At 48.8% G+C, this 27522-nt stretch overlaps 1 protein-coding gene across 8 annotated transcripts in view; it reads left to right on the top strand.

The window, feature by feature from the left end:
- The window catches only part of DAPK1 (death associated protein kinase 1), a 186814-nt gene that overhangs the window by 148138 nt on the left and 11154 nt on the right, over positions 1 to 27522 (top strand). For all 8 annotated transcript variants that reach the window (XM_053205185.1, XM_027048169.2, XM_027048168.2 and 5 more), the window contains 4 exons: positions 5365 to 5442; positions 17634 to 17856; positions 25145 to 25333; positions 27222 to 27419. In XM_053205185.1, coding sequence (XP_053061160.1) covers positions 5365 to 5442; positions 17634 to 17856; positions 25145 to 25333; positions 27222 to 27419 — 688 coding nt within the window. The remainder of the gene's footprint in view (positions 1 to 5364; positions 5443 to 17633; positions 17857 to 25144; positions 25334 to 27221; positions 27420 to 27522) is intronic.

Genomic DNA, 27522 nt, shown 5'->3' with positions numbered 1-27522 from the left:
CAGTTAATGGGGTCTCCAGAGGGTTATGTACCAGGGCCCTGAGGGAGTTTCCGTGGGTTGGGAGTGCTCCTCAGGGAGAGTGTAGGGAGCACCCTGTGAGAAGCCACAAGGCCTTCCAGGAGCCTGAAGGACGGTGGGCTGTAGTATAGCATGGCGGGCCGGGATGCACAGGGCCGGATTGCGCCCTGCCTCCCAGGCCGTGCAGTGGAGACTGAGGTCTCCCTCTCCCAGTTGTCTTAGGTGTCCAGCAGGAGAGGGGATCATCATGGAGAGACCGTGCTCCCTGCTGACGACATCTCCAGCAGAGCCCTAACACGCGTAGTAGGTGCCGTCCTAAATGTGCCAGAAGCCATATCCAAAAACAAAAGCGATGGAAGAAATTAATTTCAGGAATATATTTTGTTGAGCACAAAACATGCAAAATGTTATCATTTCGATCTGCAATCCGTATTTTAAAACTATTGAGATCTTTCACATTCTTCTGGGCCTCATTTCAAGCACTGAGTAGTCAGGGCTGGAGAGCAGCCGCCTCCTTATTGGCAGAAAACAGTGCGGGGGGGGGGGGGGGGCGGCTTTCCTCTCCTTCTGTCCCGGCTGCCTGAGCCCCAGAGTTCCGGTCCTTGACCTCGGCTCTCGACCCTGCAGCGCCCCCTAGTGGTCGCCTTACCTCTTTTTCCGGGGCTCCGGCCCCCACTCCCCCCGTGCAGTCCCTGCTGGACTGCAGCCTCTAGGTCCAGTCCCCAATCACCTCCTGGTCTCTCTCTCCTTCAAAACGTTTTTATTGTAAGATATAACACAGATTTTTTTTTTTTTTTTTTTTTTTTTTTTGCAAAGCACATGAACAAAAGTAAAACTTACTGAATTGTTATTATAACATCAGCACCTTTATAAGCACTCAGGTCAAGAAATAGAACCTTAAGGTCACCACCCTGGGGCCTGTCTCAGTCGCTGCATCACCCTCCGCACAGCATAACCCTGCCCTGACTTTTGGGGCAACCGTGTCCCTGCCTGTCTTCGTGCCAGCAGCGTTTCCTGCCTCTGCTCGCCTCTTCCAGCCACGCGTCCATCTCGGTGGCCTCCCCCCTTCTCACAACCCAGGCCTGCAGCTGCTCCTGGGCTCAGGCCCACCTCCCCGGCTCTAGCCCCGCTTGTCCCAGAGCGCCCCCTCAGACTCCTTCTGGGGGGCACCACCGTCACAGGGTCCCAGCCCCCGCATTCGTCCTCTCCCTCTGGCTCTGCCTGTCTCTGTCAGTATCTGACCTTTGCAGGGGGCGTCAGCATGTGGCATGTCGCCCGGTCCGGGGAAGGGGAAGCTCTGCTTGCCTCTCCTCCCCTGCATCCTCCTGGGGACCACATCTTGGGTTCCTCTTGGTCTGCTAGCAATGTGTTCTCTGGCCTCTGTCTGGTTAAGGACCTCTGTGCTTCCCCCAGGACCAGCTCATCCTCAGATCTGGGTCTGGATTGCCACATCTATGGTTCTGGAAAGAGCCAGTGAACTCCGACCTCCACTGCCCAGCCTCACCCTTCACCCCTGTCCCCCCTCAGCTGGACCTGGCAGAACAGGGCTCTTTGCAGGTCGTGGGAATCCCCTCGCTCTCTCCCACCTCATCGAATTGGCACATGCTCTTTTTTCCCTCTGGAATCTCATGCGTTTCCACCCCCTCCTTCCCTGCATGTGGTGCCTGTGCACACACTTCCCTGCTATAAGGTAACATGATGTGCTCCTTCTTTCAGAGTAAGAGACTTTTTTAGTGTTTATTTTATTATTTTTGAGAGAGACAGACAGACAGAACATGAGCAGAGGAGGGGCAGAGAGGGAGAGGGAGACACAGAATATGAAACAGGCTTGAGGCTCTGAACTGTCAGTACAGAACCTGATGCAGGTCTTGAACTTGGGAACGACAAGATCATGACCTGAGCTGAAGTTGGACACTTAACCAACTGAGCCACCCAAGCGCCCCCAGAGTAAGAGACTTTTAATGCCTCGTGGCAGGCACCCAGGCACATAGTAGCAGATGACATTAGTGGCAGGAGGATTCTGGGACACTAACTCCTTCCCATCTTTCGATATTAAACTGGAGCCCCAGACAGCCTCCTCTTTCCCAGCCCCCTCTGGCAGGTGTGATTTGCTCTCCTTTCTTGCTCTGTTGGAATTGGCTGCTGGTCCCCCATGAAGCTGTGAACCCTTGGCCATGATCATGTGCTATTTGTTCTGGTCTCCTAACTGATCTCCTTGCTTCTACCCTCACGTGTCCAGTCTGTTTCTCAGGCAGCAGCTTGTGTGACTCTATTCAAATATAGAGTCTTCTCTGTTCAGACCCTCCATCAATTTAGAAGTCCTTATGTTGGGGGTTCCCTTAAATATCAGCCCCTCGCATTGCCTCCCTGACACCCATCTCTTGCTCCATCTCTTCCCTTTGACCCCCCTGCACCACATGAGTCATATGAGCTTCTTTGAAATTCTTCGAACATGATAGCCATGCTGCTGCCTCAGGGCCTTTGCACTTGCTCCTCTTCACAGGACTTTCTTCAGGTATCCAAATGGCTTGCCCTCTCATCTCCTTCAGGTTTCAACTCAAAACATCACCTTCTCAATGAGGCCCTCCCAGACCACTGTTTGTAACCAAGAAGACACTAAGGGTTAGAATTGCTTGTGGGAGTCAGCAAGGGCCCACGGTAGAGCAAGGCCAAGAATGCAAACTTCCAGCTCCTACCCCATTCCCTCCGAGAAAGGCTGAATTCTCAGCTCTTTAATTAATAATTATTGCTGCTTCCTTTTCCACGACTGATAGTCTGTTCTTTCTATTTGGTTTTCTCTAATCTGCTCAAGTGGTGAGGGTGTCTGTTTCCGCCATACGGATGAAGAATTTTCCAGGAGGCCGAGTGACTGGCCACGTAGCTGGTGAGGGACACATTCAGGACTTCAACCTGGTCTACCTGACTCCAAAGTTCTTTCTACTACACTGATAGGCTTTTGTTTTGGGAGCCTGAATAGTGTCTCTTAGGGCAAAGCATTTTGCAAACTGTAAAGTGCTGTATAAATGTAGGACATGTGGTTGATGGGGGTTTTTCTGTTGTTTGAAAGGCTCTGCGATGGACACTGACTTTTGCCAGTGAAGGTCCTCTGCCTGTGTCATGTGCAGACCTGGGGTCTCTGAGAGAAGTGCTGTGGCCAGAAGGCACACAACTTCAGTCAAGGCTCAGTTTTTTCCAGTGGGGACAGTGGTTCCCAAAGTTTGCCACACGATGGAATCACCTGGGAGCACTCACAACCACAGTGTCCAGGTGGCATCCAGACCTAGGGAAGCAGAGTGTCCAGAGGGAGTGGACATGTGCAGGCACCAGGAGGTGCTAAGGACCCCAGCGATTCCAGTGTGCGGTCAGATTTGGGAACCACTAACCTGAAGCCTTTTGTTATGTCAGTAAGGATCTGGGCAGTTGGGCATGAATTCCTGGCTGGGCTGTGGTGTCCGACAAGGTCCCTAATTGACCCCAAAGCAAATGAGAAGCCCTCACCTGCCCATTGGAGACACCTGGGGACTTTAAGGGAGAGCGAGAGATGGGTTGGAGACTGCCTCCCCGGAGCACCCACGTGAGCTTCCAGCTTCGGCCCAAGGCAGTGGTTCTCAACCGGGGCCATCTCGCACCACCCAGGGAACGCTTGGCAATGTCTGAATGTTGTTACTGGACCCCCAAGACCAGGTTTTTGAGTCTCAACCCTAAACTTGAGAGAAAGTAGGCAGGCAGAACTTATTAGAGATAGCCTGTGTACAAGGGAGCCAACAAGCAGGAGGAATGTTGCTCCCAGAAGAGACAGCATGCAAGGCTTATAAAGGCACGTTTCCAAAGGGTGAGAGCAAGCAGTGGGGAAGCATCCTTCAGTCCCACAGTCATTATCTTGTGGTTGTTACTTTTTAGTGGATACAAGACAATCACAGGATGCCTTTCCCCTTGTTCAACGTTCCTTTGGAACTCCTGGAAAACAGAAATACTTGTGCAAGGAGGCTTTAAATTGCTACTTCTAATTTTGCCCAGACCACCGTTACTCCCTAATGGCTCTTATCTCTCCCTTGTTCTCCCTTCCAGAAGGAGATTTTTGTCTCTAAGCCTATGGAAACATTTAACCCTTGCCTTAGACCAGTGGCTTTATAGGAGTTAAGTCCCTTTTGCTTTCCCTATACTGTCTCATGAAGACACTTTGGGTTGTCACGTGTTTGGGAAGGCGATGCTGCTGGCATCTGATGCAGAAACCAGAGATGCGCTAAACATCCCGCATGCGCAGGACAGCCCCGCCCGCACAGTAGAGATTGATCTGGTTCCAGACGTCAACAGTGCTGAGGCTGAGAAACGCTGGTCTCATGAAACCCCGCGCATGGCTCAGATTATGACTCGAGTTGAGAAATTCAAAGATGTGCTGTGAATCAGATTCGGGCGTCCGTGAGCTTCCGTGGGAATGGAACTTTAGCGGTTACTGATAGACATTGAGAGAGGGGCCGAGATGCTTCTAACTCTTCTTGTTGAAAAGATACTGCTTGTATTTGCATGGAAATTGCAATTTTCTACTTTCGAATTTGTAATGTCTTTAAAACTGCAGCAGAACAGTCCCAAAGCCTCCATTTCCTCCTTGCGGGCACGTGAACAGCCTCCATGCCTGCCTCTCCCAGGCGACTCCGAGGGTCAGTGCAGGCACAGCCCTGAGAGCTGGGCCAGACGCATGATATCAGGAGGTGCTCCGTACGTGTTAGCCGGTGTCGTGCTTATTCATGGCACAGAAATGGAAGTGAATTTGCTCGCTACGAAACTGCAGCCCTATGAAAATTCTCTAATTGAAAGGTGCTGCAGACTCTGATGTCCTTCTTTTATGTTCACTGAAACTCTTTAGGTCAAAATGGTCCATAAAACTAAGCCTTTTCTTTGAAATGCACAGTTATTACCAGTAACTAGCATCCTATGAGTGCTGAGGTTTGTTCTTGGAAGGAATTTAAGTCATTAGCTAGCACTAACTAGAATTTGGCATCTGTGAAAGTCTTCAGTGTCTGCTTTATTGGAGAGGGGTTCAGGATTTGGGGTAATCTGCTCGCCAGCGAGGTGCCAAGTGTGATGAAAGCTTGTGGGTCTGAAACATCGCACCGATGGACTTCAAGGCACCAGTGCACAATTTTTTCCTAATTCTCCTCTTCTTTTCCTGGGCAGCCCAGTGAAATAAGGATTCTACAGAAGAGAAAGAATCTAGGACACACTGTTTATCCACCTTCTTTGTTTCTGACGCCTGTTACGCCTGTTTCTGCCTCCGAAGGCAGAGCTAATGTATGGAACAAACAGCTCTTGTGCGAAGGAAAGAAACTAATCCTTTTTCTCCAACAGGATGGGAAGACAGCAGAAGAGCTGGCTAAATCAGAACAGCACGAGCACGTAGCAGGTCTGCTTGCAAGGCTCCGGAAGGTGAGAAATGCTGTTTATTGGTCTGAAATTCTCTGTTTTATATGAAAAGGTCTGCCTTTTTCTTTGTAAAGAATGAGATGAACAAAATGAGGCTTTGGGCACACGGGTTATTTGAAAGGTGTCTGTCCCTGTCCTGTGGTTTGCATACAGTTAGCGTCAATGCATCAGCTACCTATCAGTTTCCTCTTCTGTGTTTGGACTGGGAAATCATTTGATCTCTTTACAGTTGCTATGCCTGGTTTCCCTCCTCCCGCCCTCTCTGTAATAACCGTCCCCACAAAGTAGACAGGAAATGAGAAGGCTGACTGCTTCTTTCCTTCTTAATGTGTTGAGCTCCCAGATATCACATGATACGCTCTGATCCAGGAAACACTGTTGCTCTAAGGTTTAAGGACACAGGACAAAATGAAGTAAATGGCAGGTGTGTCTTTCCAGCCCAGATCATAACAATGTGTATCAGGAGTCCTCAGAATTAGTCACACCCTTTAAGGAAGGAATTCTGTGTCTGAGACTCTATCCTAAAGAAATGAAAGAAATGCAGGAAAAAGTGTTTTATGCATGCAGGTTTCATTGCAGTTATATATAGTTATACATATATATATATATATATAGTTATATAGTTATATATGATACAATAATAAAAATCAGAAACAGATGACCAACAATAATGTCTAGTAAATTGTTATACAGCTACAGGGTAGAACCATTTTGAACACTAAAATATTTCTGAAGAGGTTTTAGTAACAAAAGTTCAGTGCTTAGGATATTGCAGGGTTTCAAAGCAGAAGATAAATTATACATATGCACATTATAATCTCTCCTGTATACATAGAAATACATAGAAAATATTAACAGTGGTGTTTTGGTAACTAACATTTCCTTTTGTAAACACTACTGTATTTTTTCCAAATTCCTTATAATATAGGTGACCTTGAATAATACAGATTTGAACCGTGCAAAGTCCACCTCTATGCACGTTTTTTAAAGACAGTACAGTGCTGTAAATCTATTTTCTCTTCCTTATGATTTTCTTACTTACATTTCCTTTTCTTTAACTTACTTTATTGTAAGAATATAGTCCATGGTCCATATAAACATACAAAATATGTGTTAATCACCTGTTTATGTTATCAGTAAGACTTCCAGTCAACAGTAGAGTGTTATTAGTAGTTAAGTTTGGGGGGGGGGGTCAAAAATATATCTAGATTTTCAACTGTGTGGGGGTCCAGCACCCCTAATCCCTGTGTTATTCAAGGGCCGACTATAATCATGTAGTAATTTTTCAAAGACAGACTTTCTAGAAATAAATAATAATTCAGTTGATTTAAGTGCTCAGTGGAAAGGGATTATCGAAAATAAGCTTGGGGTATCCCATAGATGTCCTGCCATATGAATTGGAAAGTGAGGGGGCGCCTGGGTGGCTTGGTTGATTAAGCAACTGACTCTTGGTTATGGCTCAGCTCATGATCTCACAGTTTATGGGATCAAGCCCTGATCAGGCTTTGAGCTGGCAGCTTGGAGCTTGCTTGGGATTGTGTCTCCCTCTCTCTCTGCCCTTTCCTCAGTCTCTCTCTCTTAAATAAATATATATTTAAAAAAAAACAAATTGGAAGTGTCCTGGGAGGGATGATCACCTCTTACCCTCCACAGCTACTGAGAGTCTGAATTTTCATATGGTCCCAGGGTCCTGGCCGTGGGGTGGGGGAGAGGACATGGGTGCAGTAATTTCCTTCCCAGCCTTGGAGTTGAGCTGGGGGAGATCATTCTTCTTCACACCTTTGTGCTTTGGAGTCTGTGACCTGGCTGCAAAGGCAGTAGGAAGACGACCCGTGAAAACAGATGTCCCCGGCCACGGCAGGGATTCAATGTGCCCTTCCTTCTGGAAATTCCAGAAAGAGGAGTCTGGAAAAATGTCCTTAGCCTTACTCAGATGTTCTTTTTTTTAAATCTTTAAAAAATGTTTTTTGTTTATATATTTGTTTTGAGAGAGAGAATGCAAGCAGGGCCGGAGCAGAGAGAGAGAGGGGGAGAGAGCGAATCCCAAGCAGGCTCCACATTGTCAGTACAGAGCCCAGCGTGGGGCTTGAACTCACAAATTGTGAGATCATGACCTGAGCTGAAATGAAAAGAGTCAGAGGCCCAACTGACTGAGTCACCCAGGCACCCCTAGCCTTACTCACATGTTCTTACAGGAAATGCATGCGTTAAATGTAGACATTGTTTTCTCCCACTCTGCACTGCTGTGCACTGTCTCACTGTGGAGGAGAATTTGGACTAGAAAAACAAGGGAAAGTGTTTTGTTTACAAGCAGAAAGAGAGGGGGTGGAGCCTGGGAGTCACTATCAGCAGACCAACCAGGAACTTGCCCACAAAGTCTCTAAAGCAGTGTGTCAGTCAGCACATGGAAGAATGGAACAGTCTGGAACACAACAACCAGCCGGATTGGCTCAGTGTTTGCAACCTTTGACTCTGGGTGGACTTTATAGCAAGGTGCCCTGCATTTGAGTGCAGAGCCTATGTTTATAGGTGACATGTCACAAGAGAAGGGTGGTTGTAAGTCGATCACTCATTGTAGTATCCATCAACAGCAAAAAGAAACTGACCTGAAATCTGGCCTTCCCAACTCACTTGATGAGGACACAGTTTTACTGTGAATTGTTAGATCTCTCTTAGAGTCCACTGGTGGAGAGGAAGGTTTCATTAGGCTGAACACCTCACGGATCAGGGATTCTCAGGCTTCCCACATTCCACGGAGGAGGGTTCTCACCCATGCGGGGTGCCACCACCCGAATCTGAGCCCTAATGACGTCCCTGCCGCATGTAGAGGGCTCAGCGGTCACGGTGGGCCGCGTTCCTCACAATGAAGCCTCTGGCGAATCTTTCTGGACCTGGAGTGCTGCTCACCATCTCAGAGACTTCTCGCAGAGCTGCGACCCTGGGATGGGACAGACACTCATTTTTAAGCAGAAATCAGTGGCAAACCATGATCCCCTCCTGTCTGGTGGATCACCCGTGGAGACATCCTCTTCGGACAAGGTGACACAGCTTTTCCTTGGGCTGTGCCGTGTTTAACACACAGGAAAGGCCCATTCTTTTGTTTTAAAGTGGATGGCCACACTGGGTGCAAAGCCGGAAGTTATTGTGGTGACAGGTCTGAAACAGTGAGTAAAGCCCAGACCGGAGTACATGAAGGACAGGCTCTCCAGTGACAGCAGAGAGGGATCAGACTGAGGGGCTTAAAAGTATTTTCTCCCTTAATCTGATCCCAGATTTCCTGCCATGTGCTTACGTTGCTTTTATGATTGGAAATACAAATACAGGGAAGCTCGTATGGTGATCCTGCCAACCTGTGTGCCCAGGGGAGGCGGTAGGCTGTCTTCCAGTCTAGAATCTTTAAATCACAGTAGGTGCGTTCTTGAACTGTCCCGGTTTCGGATTTCCTTTATTTTCTCCCACCAATTGGCGCCCTTGTGTTTTGGTGCCCAGCTATTTATTTATTTATTTATTTATTTATTACATATATATTTTTGCTTTTTGTTTTTTTTATTTTTTTTTCAATATGTGAAATTTATTGTCAAATTGGTTTCCATACAACACCCAGTGCTCATCCCAACAGGTGCCCTCCTCAGTGCCCATCACCCACCCTCCCCTCCCTCCCACCCCCCATCAACCCTCAGTTTGTTCTCAGTTTTTAAGAGTCTCTTATGCTTTGGCTCTCTCCTACTCTAACCTCTTTTTTTTTTTTTCCTACCTCTCCCCCATGGGTTCCTGTTAAGTTTCTCAGGATCCACCTAAGAGTGAAAACATATGGTATTTGTCTTTCTCTGTATGGCTTATTTCACTTACCATGACACTCTCCAGTTCCATCCACGTTGCTACAAAGGGCCATATTTCCAACTCCACACCCGAAAAACAACCCAGTGAACAAATGGGCAGAAAACATGAATAGACACTTCTCTAAAGAAGACATCCGGATGGCCAACAGGCACATGAAAAGATGCTCAACGTCGCTCCTCATCAGGGAAATACAAATCAAAACCACACTGAGATACCACCTCATGCCAGACAGAGTGGCCAAAATGAACAAATCAGGAGACTATAGATGCTGGAGAGGATGTGGAGAAACGGGAACCCTCTTGCACTGTTGGCGGGAATGCAAACTGGTGCAGCCGCTCTGGACAACAGTGTGGAGGTTCCTCAAAAAAATTAAAAATAGATCTACCCTATGACCCAGCAATAGCACTGCTAGGAATTTACCCAAGGGATACTGATCAGGAGTACTGATGCATAGGGGCACTTGTACCCCAATGTTTATAGCAGCACTCTCAACAATAGCCAAATTATGGAAAGAGCCTAAATGTCCATCAACTGATGAATGGATAAAGAAATGGTGGTTTATATACACAATGGAGTACTACGTGGCAGTGAGAAGGGTGCCTAGCTTTTTAAAAGACGGATGGGAGAGAGAATATTCCAATGTCTGATATTTTGCCATTATCCTGGGATTTTTCTCTAAGGAGAGGTCAGAGCAAAAAAAGTCATTTTAATACCTGTGATCAAAGGACATCATCCCTGTTAGTGCCCAGAGTCCACAGAAAGATTCCTCTCTCCGTTTGCTTTGAGAAGCAAAAATATAAAGTGATGGCTGGGTGCACAGACTCAGGAGTCAGATGGCCTGGGTTCAAATCCCAACACTGCTGTTTTCTGGCTCGGGAAATAGAAAGCTGCTTAGCTTCAGTTTCCTGTTTGTCAAATGGGGTAATTGTAGAGCTGCCTGACAGTATGGTGATGACGTAAATGTTGTCTTTACACCAGTGTCTGCACACAGTAAGCACCGTGTGTTTGCTCTTGTTGCTGGTAGCCCGCAAACCACTCTCTGAGTCCCGGGGAAACATAAGGATTTCCCTGTGGTGGCCCCTCCTGTGACCGAGCACCCAGGAGCAGATGTGGGAGTGTCAGCAAGGCAAGTGGGCCCCCTTGAGAGCCAGCGTTACAACAGCCATCATTCAACCGTCCATGTGTGGCAGGTGCTGTGATTTTACAACATCCCAAAGATGGAGACGTTCCTGCAGGAAAGCGGGGCTCAGTGAGGCTACGCACACGCTCATCAGTGCAGCACCCAGAGTCAGTCCTGAAATAAGAATGTCCTTTGGCCTTCAGTGGGCTTCGGGCTTCAGTGCCAACTCCTCACCAGCCGCGGGACGGGGGTCTTTCCCCGTGTTGAGCTCACCTGCTGTGCGGTGAGCCCCGATCTCCTTCCAGGGGTCCCCATGGCCTGCTCCCCTCAGTGGAGTCTCCTGGACTCCGTGTTCACTGAGATGCATGATTTGTTTGCCGCAGTCATTCCCTCAGAAGGCTCTAGACTCAGCTTCCTGATGAGGCAGAAAGGGAGAGGTTGGCTGCCCTGTATTTCTAACCACATTCGTGTCTTTTAAAATAAATATATTTTCAAATAAGTAACTGCCTGGAGTTGGGGACACCCGGTCCCGGAATCTGGTTCTTGAAAGTGGTTGAGGCGTCACAGGAGTGACCCTGGAGAAGACGTCAGCAAGGACTTGTGGTAGGTTGTCAGGAGGAGCAGGTGATACCTACAGAGAAGCCAAGACAGTAGATGTATTTGCAGTTATAAGTCGGGTCACCTGGAGGAGAGTGATCACACCAGGATCCGCGGATAAGGGAAAGGAAGAGGGCAGTCTCTACATAGGAGCATCATGTCACCAATTTCCTTTCCATGTCATTTCTTCTTGATGTTCCCAGTCTTTCTCAGCAGGGTGCAGTGGGCAGTTTGGGGTGGTGGGACTTCCTGTCCTTACAAGATAAGAGGACCCCCAAGCAGCTCCAGTCATCTTGGCCCCTCCCGCATTCATTGTGAAATCAAAAACTGCACATTTCCTGACACCCCTGGGAGAGAACCATCCTCTGTAAGATCCCCCTCCCTGTGGATCCTAAACACATTCATGGGGATAAGTCTGTATCTGCACAGCAGGGGGGTGGCCTTGAAATAGGTTTCCAAGTGGACCAAATTAGCAACAGAAATGCCCCCTTGAATTCACGTCTAATCAGTTGACAAGCCTAGGAACAGATTTTTAAAGGTTTGCTGGGGAAGCCAGGGGCTTCCTGTTCCAGAAATAAAATCTAAGTCATCTTGTTGACCTGCAGGGGGCAGCAGAGGACTGGCCAGAGCACAGCGAGAGTCTACTTGGGTCCTTAGACAGCTCAGGGGGGCTGACCCTGGAGAGATGAGACCTTGCAGCCAGTGCATCTGGGCAGGGTGGGGGTGGGGGTGGCCAGGCCAGAGCTTGTGGGGAAAGGAAGAACCCGGGACAGGCCTGAGCTGGGCGAGGTGGGCTGTGACCCAGTTCACCACGAAGTGATTGGGGGGCAGCCGTGTGCTGGAGCCTCTGGTGCCCCCCGCAGAGCCCACCACACGTGTCTCTTCCCACCTGCGTGTTCAGTGCCCTCACACTGGGGGGCTTGATTGTCCTTCCAATTAGATTTTAATAAGCTGACATTAAAATAGTTGCTGTTCTTACACCTAAGATGAGACAGTGAAGAAAGGTGCCTGGGAATATTTTGGAAAATAGGATAAAGTGTAGAATTTACCCAGAATTTAAAATTCAGCACAAGGAAACTACATTTGCATAATTAAGACTTGCTGCTCCTTCCCTGCTGGGTCTAATTGCATCCTGCCATGTGGGGAAAGCCACATCACCTCCCTATGCTCTTATCTGGCTTTCCCAGATTTCAGATGGTCTTCCCTGTCAATCTGCTGATGTTTAGTCATCTTTGCTGATGGGAAAGTGGAGCTAAATTGCCAGGGGTAAAGGTGCAGGAAGAAAGTTAGCTAGAAACCAGGATTCCCCAGGGCATCAAAGAGCAATGTAGTTACCAAATAATATTCATTTAAAAGATATTCACAATGTCTAGATATGCTAAGAACTATTCTAGGCACAGGAGAGACCACAGTGAACAAAAGAAGCAAAACTCAGCCAAAAAACGAATAAAGAAAAATACCAGATGGGGTAAGTCAGGGGTTGGCAAACAATGGCCTCCCAGCCAAAGTGGGTCCACCACCTGTTTTTGTAAATAAAGCTTTATTGGAACACAGCCACACCCATTGACTTTCTACTATCTATGGCCGGTTTCTGCGTACATGACAATCATAGGAGAGACCACCTGGCCCTTTATAGAAGGATGGTTGCCCCTGCTGTATGTGCAGGGATTCAAACAGGGTGAAATTAGAGAAGGGAGGGGAGTTACTTTCCACCCACTCTGCTGGTGACATTTAAACCAACACATGAAAGATTGGAGAGGGAAGGCAACCAGAGAAGGTGGTGGGGAGGAAGCAGAGAGAAAAGTGAGTGCAAAGGGCCTGGGGCAGTAAAAAGCTGGGTGGGTGTGTCCTAGAAAACAAAAAGGAGGGGGATGGGCCTGCACCAGGACTTGAGCTTGGTGGTCTGGGAGAGAATGGTGACTGATCAGAGAGGTAGGCGGCTTTACAGACCTAGGTCAGGAGACTGGGTTTGGTCCAGTTGTGTTCAGCAGGTGGCAGCAAAATCTGACTCTCATTTTGGGAATTGCCCTCTGACTGCCCTGACAGAGACCAGGTAGGAAGTGGTCTTGGAAGCCAGGTGAGATATGATGGCACTTGGATGGGGTTTTCCAGGCTCAGTTACACTGTGACCCATGGGCAGGAGTGCAGATGGAGGGTGCCCATCCCTGGGTAAATATTTAAAGTGTAAAGTTAACAAAAGCAAATGGGGAAATAGTCCATGTTGTGCCTCCCACTTACACAAATACACCTTCTGACCACCTGGAAGGCAGGACTGGTTCAGAATTCTGATCCTCACGTTCCCTGCTGCTTTCCCCACCTCTCCCCAAGCCTGGCAGACTCACCTGCTAGAGGCTCACCGCCATGGCCACCCCAGCCCTCACCTCTGCACTAACCACAGGAGAATATTCCAAGGCAGAAGCCAGAATTTAGGAAACACGGTAGTCCTTGGTGTTAATGCAGGAAGGTCTGATGAGGCGGGGCTTTGTGGCCACCAGGGCACAGGTGGCCTTGGATCTCCTGGTAGGTAGAGACCACAGAGGGACTTGTGTGCTCCCTCCAAAGAAATCGGTGTTCTCCCACCTTCAGAGCTGTGGGGCGGGGGGAGGGGGGGCAAACTCACTGTCTTCCTCAGGCCCTCTCTGCGTCAGAACCACAGTCAGCCTTGGAGAGCACGCCTGTCTGGTGATGGCAGCTGCCTTCCCTGGGACACTGCTCTAGGCCCCAACAGTCTTTGTGCCACCGCCTACTGGTGACAAGAGAAAATGTGCCACCCACCTGCAGTCCGGGAGAAATTTCAGCATCTTCTGTTGTACTTCTGCATCAAAATCGGTTGTGTTCAGATTCTCCAAGGCTCTTAGTGAGCAAGAGGAGGGATTATCCTGCAGGACCAGGTTGGGTCTCCTTAGAAAGGAGAAGACTCATATTTTGCTTTCTTGCCTTATGGCAGATCTGTCCATCTTGATGGGGAGCTCTTTCCAAACTTGTCTTCTTTCCAAAGAGAAGGTGAAGGGTGGATGAGTCAGTCCCAGCACAGCCAGCAGGTGGGGAAGCAGGGAGAACCCCTGGCAAGGGCATCATGGGGGAGCAGCGTGGGGTATACAAGGAATGTCATTGGGAGCATTTGAGTGTCCCTGGGTCAGATTTGGGGGTTAGAAGGAAAACGTGAGGCATGGCTCACCTTATCACACTGGCATCCCAGAGCCTGTGTGTAGGGACGTACTCAACAGGATTCTTGCCAAAGCAGGCCAGGTGGTCAGATACAGGGGAGAGGTGAGAAATTTCATCACATAGGAAGGAGTGGGATTTTTACTAAACTGACCGAACAGGATTCTTGCTAAACTAAGCTAACTTGGCCAAGGACAGGGCAAGACACAGAGAACCTTGACTAGAGTTAAGACCAAGCGAGAGTTTTCATCCCTGCCTGCCTCTGTTCTCGGTCTGGCCGGGGAAGCAGCAAACACATTGCCTGCAGCTTCTAGCCCCCAATACCCTGCATGGAATTTAAAGGAGTGAACTGTAGTCATTTGAGGGCAGCACTGAGCAAAGCATATACATGACTTCCCTCAGCTGCCCTGGAGCAAGCCAAAGAAACTTTTGGAAGTTTGCTGGGGCTGCAGCAGTGTGCCATGGTTACCAAGCCTCTAGGTCTTCAGACTGCAAGGGCCTGAGGGACTCAGGCAGAGGGGACACACATACCCTCAATCTGGCACACAGGGCACGTGATGGCCAAAGTCAAGGTGCCAAGATCAGAAGTGCACAAAGCAGAAAAGGGCCACAAACCAACTAATTGCACACTGTCCCTGGGAGCTGGTGGTTGGATTACAGCCAGAAGCAGGTTTTCTGCCTTTCCCCTGTCACAGGAGAAGAGGACACTGGTGTCCTCAAAAGAATCAATATGTTAGTAAGCTGTGTGTTACAAAATAGGTGGAGAATGTTCTATTCCACTTGGTGAGATACTCCTAGTGGATGGTGATGCTCACAGGACATGGTGACTGCAGTTTAGATGCTTCCTGTGCAGGGGAAGGGAGTGCCAGGGACTGATTGGAAAGGAAGGGGAAAGGGCAGGCTTTGAAGGATAAATTAGAGGGTTGGGAGGCAGATTTGCTTCTGGGGTCAAGGGCTTATCTGTAACACTACATGGCATCAGGGAGAGATCCAGGGAGCGCCCTATCTCTTCCCGCCTGGTGGGCAGCTCTGGGATGAGTGACTGTGTCACAACAGAACATCTTCAGCCTCTGCACTGACTTGGGTCACAATTCAGGGGTCCCCCAGCCCTTTCCCTCCCCTGCAGGGCTTTGTGTCTGAACCTATTGGAATTTGCGGCTAAGGGAGAAGCTAGAATAAGGACAGCGTCAAGTTCTACAGAGCACTGGGCGGGGTGACAAGTACCTGCACAGATTATGTTAAATGTGAATGGAATGGCCTCCCTGTGACATACCAAAGACATCAAAGGGAATATCTATAGTGAAATATAATGTGTTGCAGTGTATAAATGCTGGGGCCCAGGGCATGAGGGTTGTAGTGAAATTGGCAGGTATGGGGGCCCGTGCACAGTCACTATGAAGTGCCTGCAGACACCCGTGCATCCTGGAGTGCTGGGATGGCACGTGGACACTGAAGCAGCTTGTTGACCTGATTTTCGCAAGTGAGGGTAGGAGCTCGTGAAGGGTTTTATATATATATATATATTTTTTTTTTTTTTTTACCCATTTATTAAGCATTTGCATTCTTGGAAATCTCAACTATTGAGATAACACACTCTCCAAAACAGGCTGGGTCATATGTGGCATGCAGTTAAGCCTAAGGTCATGTAATCATAAGCAAGTTTTTCTCTTAAATAAATGCTCAGCAGACACTCAGCGCTCAGGTGGACCCAGGGAGTTGTTACCGTCCAGGACATGTGTAAACGTGTGTGGACACCTAGCACCCACATCCACGAGCACCCCCAACATCAAGAACTGAAAACGTAGCGCCCATTCCCACCGTGCCCACTAGGAGGCAGTGTTGCCATGTGGAGAAGGAAGGTCAGGGTCACACAGAGAAAATGGGGAAGGAGTGGAGTCTGACAGGTGAGCCTGCTGGGTGGTCAGTGGAAGAAGCCACCGTGGCTCAGCGGGAAGAGGCCAGCAGGACACCCCCCCTCCCGGGGTGAGAGGTGGAAGCAGAGTCTGCCAGGCCTGAGATCACAGGAGACTAAAAGCAGGCAGTTCCCTCTGAGAGGCTCCTGCAGGTCCCCCTGAGTCCTGTCATTTCTACACACCCCTTTATTGAGCACCTCTCTGCCAGGCGCTGGGGACACGACTTTCTCCTCAAGTTGGCTCCCAGTTGAGGGGGAAGATCATCCCACCACACCCTACAGTCTAGCGGGGTCATGATGGAGAGCCCCACCTGGGCTGGAGCCTCCTGGGGAGGAACGTTCTGGAAGAGAACCCAGTAAAAGCGGTCCCCCGGATGTATGGAAGTTAACAGGTTAAAGCGGAGGGACCATCCTGGGTCGGGGAAGGACCCTGAGCCTGCACTCCACACTCCAACAGGCCCCTGTTCTGGGGCCAGGATCAGGCTGGGGGTGGGAAAGCAGGCTGGCTGTGAGGGTGGATGGAGCCAGGGCGGCGAGAGCCGTGCCTGACTGTGCAGGTGTCCAGGTGGGCTCTCTGGGTGCACAGAACACCTGCCCACACTGTCCTATCAAAGTGCTCTTATTGTCTTTGGTGTCAGTGTTCACGTGTCTCTGTGTCCCCAGGACACGGATCTGGGTCGGGTCTACACCTTCCTGTTCCCTGCACTTTGCTCAGCCCATGGGGGCCTCCATAAATGTGTGCTGATGAGCGAGTGAGTGAATGTGTGAATTATCCTGCTTCTCTCTGCAGGGCTGAGAGAGGACAGTGGGAAGTTTACGGGGTCCCCGGCCCCACCACAGCATCATGTATGTACTTCCTGATGCCCCTTCTCAGCATCTGGCGCCATCATGGTGTCGTGAGGGAACGGGGCCCCTCCACACAGAGGAGCAGGGGTCCCTCGCCACTCTTGATGGGCTGGCCCTGGTTCCCCTTTAAATTGATGGCTTCACAGGAGTTACTCCACCCCATTTCTTGTGCACCAAAATGCCATGGACACGGGCACCTCCCTGGTGACAGAGCTCACCGGTGGTTGCCAGGGCCCAGGCAGGGAAAGGCGGTGACTGGTTATAGCTACGGAGCTTCCTTAGTGGGTGGAAATGCTCTGGATCCCAATGCAGTGCTGGTTGTACACATTGTACATGCAGTAAAGCCTCAGAACTTTGGTCACTCGGAAATGGTCAATTATATGTTATGTGCACTGTACATGAATCATTTTTATAGATACCATGGGACAGAATAAAATGTCTGCAACACAGGTAAGCGTCACAGACCAGGGTACAAACTTCCAGGGGTAGAATAAGTAAATGCCAGGATGTGCTGTACAGGATGGGACCACAATTCATAATACTGTATTGCATATTTAAAAGTTCCCAAGCGAGTAGCTCTTAAACCTTCTCATCACCAGAGAACTCTGAGGAAGGACACGGCGAGAGTTCCTAACTGTAAGAGTCGGCATTGGCTGTTTGCTCAGAGCCTTCTCTTTCTCTGTGGCTAATGCACCCCTTTTCATCCGTGTGCAGGATACGCACCGAGGACTCTTCATCCAGCAGCTGCGGCCCACGCAGAACCTCCAATCCAGAATCAAACTGAAGCTGTTCGGCCACTCAGGCTCGGGGAAGACCACCCTGGTGGAGTCTCTCAAGTGTGGGCTGCTGAGAAGCTTCTTCAGAAGACGCCGGCCCAGACTTTCCTCCGCCAGCTCCACCAGGTTCCCGCCCTCACCCCTGGCATCCAAACCAGCAGGTAGGCGCTTCCTCCCCTGCCCCTGCCTCTCCACTAGGTGCTTGCTTTTGTGCTTGTCTCCTGTCACGGTCTAGGAGGAGTGCTAGCTTTGTGTTGGTTACCTGGCCTGGGGTGACCAGATCTCACTGTCTTGGTGGCTTTAGGTGTTAGTCTGCCCCGGCTGTGGGCCATGTGTTGGCCTGCTCGTGCAGATGCCCCAGTAATAGCAAGGACAGGGCCTCACCAAAGTCATGGTCACAGACGCAAAGATCCAGACTGCAAATGCGCGGATCACAGAATGGTGTCGTGTTCTACTCTAAAATGGGTAATGCGGTGAATTGTATGCTATGTGCAGTTTATGTGAATGTATTTTAAATGCAATGGGACAGAATAGAACATATCTGCTACATGGGTAAAAATACAGACCAGGGTACCCGGCCCTTGAAGACACAAGTCACATGAACAAATACAGGTTCCAGATTGTACACGTCGAATATTGGCCCCAAGATGGGTTCTCCCCCTTAGGCTTTTTTTTTGGAATGCTGGGCACACCCAGTGACTCAGGAACACAGCAACAAAATTCGGTTCCATCCCTGTGCGACTCCAAGTAGGTTGGTGGTTTCGAAAGGCTCCCTAAGGATTTTGCGGTTGGTCCATCCACTCACACGCAGCCTGATTGGGGGAGTCCCGTTTTGCAAAGGTAAGAATATAACCCTTCACAGAGTTTCCTCACTCTCCATTTTGTGCAGGGATTCAGTTTCTACACGTGATATTACAAGGTGTCTTACCGGTCCCCCCACATTGAAAACAGCAGTTTTACCGTTTTGTTTCTACGCAGTCTCTCTGTCCATGAGGAGGAGCGTCTGGGGAGCATTCATCAGGGCTGGGGGACAGTTGACTGAGATTTGCACGCCCTTTCAACTTCTTTACTCTGAACAGCAGTGGAGTTACAAGCAGGCGCTGAGATAATAACCACAATGGATTTATAATTAGTATGACTACAGAGTCGCTCACACCTATTGCTTGTGCTTTCTGAGCACTGAGTGTGTGCCAGGCACTGGACAAAATGTGGTACGTGTGACACCTCCTTTGATCCACACGACAGCCTGCAGGGTATTTCACTGAAGCCCTGAGGGGTCAAATGGGCTGCCCGGTGTCACACAGCTGGCATTCTTGATGTGTCTGACTCCTGAGCCAGTGCTTAGGGACGATGCTTACAACTCCGTCTGGAGTATAAGGGCATTTCAGACACACATTTTCCCATTGTCTCCCATAATTTGGGCTCAGTTTGTAAGATGGGTTTCACCTTGTCTGAAGCCACTAGTTTTCCAGATTTAATGATTAGGTTCAGCCTCTGTGTGTGAACCACGCCCTTGTTTGTGAGTGTGTATCTGTGTGTGAGAGAGGGAAAGGGGGAGGGACAGAGACAAAGACAAAGACCTCTATTTAGACCTGGGGTCTGCAATGTCTGTGAGTCCTCTTTGGGTATGAAGATTATGCCCTATAAGCCCATGAGCTGAACTGAACCAGCCACAGATTCTATCTCCTGCGCATCCCTCACCTCTCTCCACTCATCTTCCACATCTGGAAGAATCTGGAAGTAGATCCTTGATAAAACGCACCTCAGGAAAGCTGCATTATCAGCCAGGGTCACGGTGTTATAGCAGCGTCCTCCAGGCAGCGCTGAGGGAGACTTGGTCGTGGGGCTCGGTCACAGAAGGTTCTGTGGAGGACGAAGTCTGCTCTGGACCAGAGAAGCCACTTGGCCGCAGTCGGCAGAGACACAGAGGGTCTTCCTCTGTTTAGAATTGTTCAGAGCTGTCTCTCCAGTCTGAACCCTCAAATTTCTGTCAAGATAACAGGTTAGTGGGGTCGGGCTTCCCCCACAGGGCTGCTAGGAGGTAATCACTGCTCGCTCTTGTGTCCCACGTGACTCAGTTCTTTAGAATCTTCCTGGTGCCCTGGCGTCGATGCTGGTTTTGCCACCAGAAGCAGCTGAAGGGAGGGACCATCACGTGGTAGTCCCTTCTCCTGGGAGCGGGCGGCTTTGTTCTCTCAGGAGGCACAGGTCTGCTCTCCCTGGTCACTCGTGTGAAAGAAAGTCCCCTTGGGGATTCGCAAGAGTGAAGAAAGTGGCAGATGCTGGAAAGACACAAGAGCAGGCCAAGGGAACACCACAAGGAGATCCAGCTGGCAAAGTGGCTGCCCCTTGGAGAGACCACAGTAAAACCTAGAAGCAAGAAAGAGTGGAGAGCGGCCTGTGGTTGACCTCCTCTGTGCTGACCTGGGTTCAGGTGCCGCACATGTGTCATCTCACTGGATTCTCTTGAACCTACTTTAGAGAGAAGTAACCCAGGCCTCAGAGACATAACGTGTGTCTAAAGCAGAGGCTGAAACCCAGCTATATGTGATACAAGAGATGGGGAGGAGGAAAATTGGATTTACTGCTGACATTCAGAACTCATTCACCAAGAAATTTGGATACGGGGCTCTTTGTGGAAAATTAGAAGCTCTGGGTACACTGATTCACATCCCCGATATCGGATATAAATGTTCCACGCAAGTGCATTTATACCTGGCAGACAGCAGGGAGCTGGTTCGTGTTAACAACTTGGCCCTTTCCGAGGTCATCTCCTGAACATGCTGGAGGTTGGGGGCTGACACCAGCCAGAAAGCCAAGACCAGGCGACATGTCTGCCACCCGTGTCTGCAGGCACTCAGGTCACTTGGTCCCTACCCCACGCTGCGTGGTCTGGCCACCACACATACACTCACTCTGTGGCCAGCTGAGTATCACAGCTGTGGCATGTGGGGCTGCAGGAGAAAGGAGATGACCCAGAGCAGAGGGGGAGCGAGTGTCCAGGAGCCACCCTGCAGGGGCTGCTGCCTGCTATCCCCAGAGAAGAACAAGTGGGAAGAAGTGTCTTTTTCATTTCCTTTTTAAATTAGATTCAAGTTACTTAACATACTGTGTAGTATTGGTTCCAGGAGTAGAACTTAGTGATTCATCACTTACGTATAACACTCACTGCTCATCCCAACAAGTGTCCTCCTTAAAGCCCATCCCCCATTTAGTCCATCCCCCCACCCACCTCCCCTCCATAATCCTCAGTGTGTTCTCTGTATTTAAGAACAAACTCCAGGGGCGCCTGGGTGGCTCAGTCAGTTGACGTCTGACTTCGGCTCAGGTCATGATCTCACAGTTTGTGGGTTCGAGCCCCGCATCGGGCTCTGTGCTGACAGCTCAGAGCCTGGAGCCTGCTTCAGATTCTGTGTCCCCCTCTCTCTCTGCCCCACCCCTGGTTGTACTCTGTCTCTGTCTTTCAAAAATGAATAAACATAAAAAAATTTTTACAAAGAACAAACTCTCAGGGTTTGCTTCCTTCTTTGTTTTTCTTATTTTATTTTTTCTTCCTTTCCCCTATGCTCATTTGTTTTGTTTCTTAAATTCCATATATGAGGGAAATCATATATTTGTCTTTCTCTTTTTGACTTATTTTGCTGAGCATAATACACTGTAGTTCTATTCACATACTTGCAAATTGCAAGACTTCATTCTTTGTCATCGCCAAGTAGTATTCCATTGTATATATAAACCACATCTTCTTTATCCATTCGTCAGTTGATGGACATTTGGGCTGTTTCCATAATTTGGCTGTTGTTGATAGTGCTGCTGTAAACATTGGGGTACATGTGCCCCTTCAAATCAGCATTTTTAAATCCTTTGGATAAATACCTAGTAATGCAATTGGTGGGTCATGAAGTAATTCTATTTTTAATTTTTTGAGGAACCTCCATACCATTTTCCAGAGCGGCTGCACAAGTTTGCATTCCCACCAACAGGGCAAAAGTGTTCCCCTTTCTCTGCATCCTCGCCAACACCTGTTGTTTCCTGTGTTGTTCATGTTAGCCATTCTGACAGGTGTGAGGTGGTATCTCATTGTGGTGATTTGTATTTCCCTGATGATGGGTAATGTTGAGCATCTTTCATGTGTTCGTGAGCCATCTGGATGTGTTATTTGGGAAGTGTCTATTCATGTCTTCTGCCCTTTTCTTCAGTGGATTATTTGGTTTTTTGGGGTGTTGATTTTGATAAGTTCTTTATATTTTGGATACTAACCCTTTATGTGATCTGTCATTTGCAAATATCTTCTCCCATTCCATTGGTTGTTTTTTAGTTTTGTTGATTGTTTCCTTCGCAAAAGCTTTTTATCTTGATGAGGTCCCAGTCCTTCGCAGAAGCTTTTTATCTTGATGAGGTCCCAGTAGTTCATTTTTGCTTTTGTTTCCCTTGCCTCTCGAGACACATCTAGTAAGAAGTTGCTGCGGCTGAGGTCAAAGAGGTTGCTTCCTGTTTTCTCCTCAGGGATTTTGATGGCTTCCTGTCTTACATTTAGGTCGTTCTTCCCTTTTGAGTTTATTTTTGTGTATGGTGTAAGAAAGTGGTCCAGGTTCATTCTTCTGCATGTTGCTGTCCAGTTCTCCAAACACCATTTGCTGAAGAGGCTGTCCTTCTTCCATTGGATATTCTTTCCTGCTTTGTTGAGGATTAGTTGGCCATACATTTGTGGGTCTATTTCTGGGTTCTCTATTCTGTTCCATTGATCTACGTGTCTGTTTTTGTGCCAGTATCGTACTGTCTGGATGATTACAGCTTTGTAATGCATTTTGAAGTCTGGAATTGTGGTGCCTCCAGCTTTGGTTTTATTTTTTAAGATTACTTTGATTATTGGGGGTCTTTTCTGGTTCCATACAAATTTTAGAATTATTTGTTCTAGCTCTGTGAAGAATGCTGGTGTTATTTTGATAGGGGGTCCATTGAATATGTAGATTGCTTTGGGTGGTATTGACATTTTAACAATATTTATTCTTTCAACCCATGAACATGGAATGTTCTTCCATTTCTTTGTGTCTTCTTCAATTTCTTTCATAAACTTTCTTTAGTTTTCAGTGTACAGACTTTTTACCCCTTTGATTAGTTTTATTCCTAGTATCTTATAGTTTTTGATGCAATTGTAAATGAGATTGATTCCTTGATTTCTTCTTCTGATGATTCATTATTGGTGTGTAGAAATGTAACAGATTTCTGTACATCGATCTTATATCCTGCAACTTGGCTAAATTCGTGTATCAATTCAAGCAGTTTGTGGAGTCTTTTAGGGTTTTCCACATAGAGTATCATGTCCTCTGTGAAGAATGTAAGTTTGACTTCTTCCTTGCTGATTTGGATGCTCCTTATTTCTTTTTGTTGTCTGATTGTTGAGGCTAGGACTTCCAATACTATGTTCAATGACAGTGATGAGAGTGGACATCCCTGTCATGTTCCTGACCTTAAGGAGAAAGCTCTCAGCTTTTCCCCATTGAGGATGATATTAGCTGTGGGTCTTTCTTATATGGCCTTTATGATGTTGAGGTATGTTCCTTCTATCCTTACTTTCTTGAGGGTTTAAAAAATTTTTTTTAATGTATATTTATTTATCTTGAGAGAGCGAGCCAGGGAGGGGCAGAGAGAGGGGGAGAGAGAATCCCAAGCAGGCTTTGCACTGCCAGTGAAGAGCCCAACACAGGGCTCAACCTTATGAACTGTAAGATCATGACCTGAGCTGAAATCAAGAGTCCAGTGCTTAACCAGCTGAGCCACCCAGATGCCCCTTTGAGAGTTTTTATCAAGAAAGGATGCCATATTTTCTCAAATGCTTTTTCTACATCTGTTGAGAGGCTCATGTGGTTCTTATCCTTTCTTTTATTAATCTGTGGTGTATCACGTTGATTGATTTGGGGATATTGAAGAAGCCCTGCATCCCAGGAATAAATCCACTTGATTGTGGTGAATTCTTTAAATGTATTGTTGGATTTGATTTGCTAGTATCTTGTTGAGAATTTTTGCGACCGCGTTCATCAGGGAAATTGGTCTGTAATTCTCCTTTGTAGTGGGGCCTTTGGTTTTGGAACCAAGGTAATGCAGGCCTCATAGAATGAGTTTGGAAGTTTTCCTTCCATTTCTATTTTTTGGTGTAGTTTCAAAAGAATAGGCATTAAAATGTTAGGTAGAATTCCCCTGGGAAGCCATCTGGCCCTGGACTCTTGTTTTCTGGGAGATTTCTGATTACTGATTCAATTCTTTACTGGTTGTGGGTCTGTTCAAATTTTCTATTTCTTCCTGTTTCAGTTTTGGTAGCTTATATGGGTCTTCTGTCCAGGGTGCAAAGGTACCTTCTCCGTCAGGCCTGCCCTGCCACTTTTCACCACTAGAGGTCAGCAGTTAGCAAAAAATCATGTTTTCTTTCTATGATTTCAATCCCCGTGAAATTATTTTTTTAAGTTTATTTATTTATTTTGAGAGAGAGAAGAGAGAGCAGGGGAAGGGCAAACAGGGAGGTACAGAGAATCCAAGCAGGCTCCATGCTGTCAGCATAGAGCCAGATGTGGGGCTTGATACCAGGAATAGTGAGACCATTACCTGAGCCCAAGTCAAGAGTGGGTCGCTTAACCAACTGAACGACCCAGGCACCCCCCACCATGAAATTATTATTTTAAAAATATTGTATAAAAACTTTTTCCTAATGAAAACTCACCGAGGTGTAGGAATGCCTACCTTTTACCAAATCCTGTCAGCTCTCCCTGGACAATCCTAGCCTGCCACTGTGTAGAATCTATTTGCAGTCAACCTAACACCATCTCATGTACCAAGTGGTACCGCTTTACCTGCATCTGTCAGGGGCCAGGTGGGGACATTAATGGAAGGACAGTGTCCTGGGCAAAAGTCAGGGGCTCATTCTAGAGACGGTGAAGCATCCAAGGCCTGGAACAGAAGGAAGCCGTTCCTCCCTTCGGGCTGTAAAGACAAGAGGAAGAAATCGTGTTCCTGGGAAAGCTGGACCCCAGGGGTGAAGCCGCTCGGGTGTCTAGAGTCACAGACACACAACTGGAATCAGAGAAGCAGCCTGGAGTGATGGGGGTTGGGGAGGACGCCTGGGCCTTCTCTCCCTGCAGCCTGTCCAGGGCCTCCCATTGGTTGACCCCAACCAGAAGCCAAGTGGCCGGGGGACCCCAGAGATGCAGCCCATGGGATCCGTCTCTGGGGCCCAGAGCAGCTCAGGAAAGGGATGTGGGAGGTGCAGCAGCCAGAAAGAATCCAGGCAACATCCCTGAACCGCTGCCGCATAGCACACGGGAGGGGTCCACACAGCCCAGCAGGGGGTGGGGACGAGAGAGTGTCGTGGGAAGGGGCAAGACATGGTGAGGTGGGACGGGCTCACGCACACACGCCGCCCTGGGCGGGGTCTCACTGCCTCCTCTCCTCCTGCAGGCTCCGTGAGCATCAGTAACCTGTACCCGGGCTGCGAGCACGTGAGCGTCAGGAGCCGCAGCATGATGTTCGAGCCGGGTCTCACCAGGGGGACCCTAGAGGTGGTGGTGGCCCCGCCCCAGCACCCGCACTGCGCGGCCGATGACCAGTCCACCAAGGCCATCGACATCCAGAACGCCTATCTGAATGGTACAGTAGCCCGCCCACTGCACCGGGGAGCGGGCCCAGAGTCCCTTTGCCCGGACTGTAAATCCGCCCCCCCCCGCCAGGGGGCCTCTCCCGCTGCATGTGTCACAGCCCCATGAAGGACAGAGGAAGAGCCGCACAAAGTGACCTTGCGATGACCCAGTGAAGCGTGGCTGGTCAATACCCCTAGTGAAACCAGACACCCTGCTGTCCTGGGCACCTAGCAAAGCCCCAGGCACACAGTAGGTGCTTAATAAATGACTGCTGAGTAAATCAATACATTTTCTAGGCAGAGCCAAACATCCACTTGGATGAGAAAACTTATAAAATAAAATCCCATTAGCAGTTTGACAAATGCAAATATGAGAAGAGTGATTCTTGAATACATCTCCACTCATGGCTGATGCTATGATACTGGCACAGGCAGTTTTTTCCCACAGGCAAAATTTCAAGTGTTCTCAATCATTTCCAAGGGGTGAAGCTTTAAATGTTACCAGGGAAGGTTTACTATCTCCATCAACCACTGAATCCTTGGTGCTGCACCTTCCGAGCTCCCAGGAACCCCAGTTGGGCCCATGTCACTTGAACACCAGCTTCTGCCCTGTTGAGACGCAGTTTAAAGCAGGGATCAAGCATTTACTTCGAGACTCATCTGTGAAGAGTGTATGAGCCGATGTTCATTCGAGTGCCTGGTAGAGTGGCACAGGAGAGGCGCTCAGAAAATGGCAATCGGGAGCATCTTCATGGAGGTTCTGCTGGCCCCAGTGAGGTGGCATTGAAGTCCATGGGCATTGTGCTATCCTAAAAGCTGAGTACTCTCCGAGGTCCTGGAGCTGAGTTGGCATGCTTCATAGGGAGAGGAGAAGTGTGTCCTCAGCACCCCACAAGCCTTCACCCAGCTCCTCCATAACTCCCTCCTGCCCCAGGTCTGGCTCTGAGTGCTCCCCATTCTCAGAGGACTCAAGACCATGTTCCAGAACCCCTCACTCCAAGGTCTCAGCTGCCAGACTTAGAGAGTCCTATCCCCAGGAGTGTGTGTGCTCCTAGAGGGGGCTCCAGAAGAGCCACGGATCTTCCAAATTGTTGACTACAGAATTTCTGGCCCAAAATAAGCACTGAGGGTAGAATTAGGGAAAGAGAGCCTGAAATCCTACAACGTAAGTGGTCCTGCCATGTCCCCCCAGAGGCTGGTGGGTGGGTGGTCACTGTCTTGCTGGGGTGTGGCCATGTAGGGGTGGGGCGGTCCTGTGTCTGGATGGTCACTGCAAGGTGCCAGGTGCCTCAGGAAGTGCAGTCAGAGTCTCACCCACAGACACTTCTACAAAAACCTTCTGCACCCACACTCAGGTATGTGGGAGCAGCTGCCCCCCACGCTGGGTGACCTCACGGACCCTCACCTCCTCACGCTTTCACCCACATCCTTCAGGTGCGGAACTGCGAATCAACTGTTGTGTCTTTCCCCTGTGCAGGCAGCCTGCTGGCTCCTGACCCACCTGAATAGGTCACTAACTCACCTGTGGAAGGTGAATGTGGTCATCACTAAGCCAGAATTAAGTTACATGTCGTAGTGACTTTTATGTTCAACGTCGTATACCCTGTCATGTTCCAAAAAGAATTTATACGTATGTGAGGATACGGAATCTTATCATGTACGTTCTCTGTGTGAGTTTGTTGACGGGGAACCCAAGGCGGCATCTTGCCCTGACTCCTTCCCTGTGAGGAGGAATCCCTGGGGGGAGAGATGGAATGCATGTGTCTCCGAAGATGCAAAGATAAACAGGTCGATGCTACGGACATCACTCTTTCCCTTGGTGGTCACTAAGGTGCAAGCAAAATGGTGATTGGCACTTGTTGGTGCTGTTTCAGATAGTAATCTTCATTCTGTCTGTAGGAGTTGGTGATTTCAGTGTGTGGGAATTCTCTGGAAATCCAGTGTACTTCTGCTGTTATGACTATTTCGCTGCAAATGATCCCACGTCCATCCACGTCATCGTTTTCAGTCTGGAAGAACCCTACGAGATCCAGTTGAACCAAGTGATTTTCTGGCTGAATTTCCTGAAGTCTCTTGTGCCGGTTGAAGAACCCATAGGTAAGCCAGCACGTCCTGGTGGAGAGTGCCCTTCCCGTGGGCCACTCAGCCACTTGGGGGATCTACAGCTCAGGGCTAACAGTGAGGCTTCCTTGGTCGTTGC

The sequence above is a fragment of the Acinonyx jubatus genome, chromosome D4 (genome assembly GCF_027475565.1).
Source record: "Acinonyx jubatus isolate Ajub_Pintada_27869175 chromosome D4, VMU_Ajub_asm_v1.0, whole genome shotgun sequence".
Classification (NCBI taxonomy): Eukaryota; Metazoa; Chordata; class Mammalia; order Carnivora; family Felidae; genus Acinonyx; species Acinonyx jubatus.
This window is presented reverse-complemented; position numbering and strand designations above follow the sequence as displayed.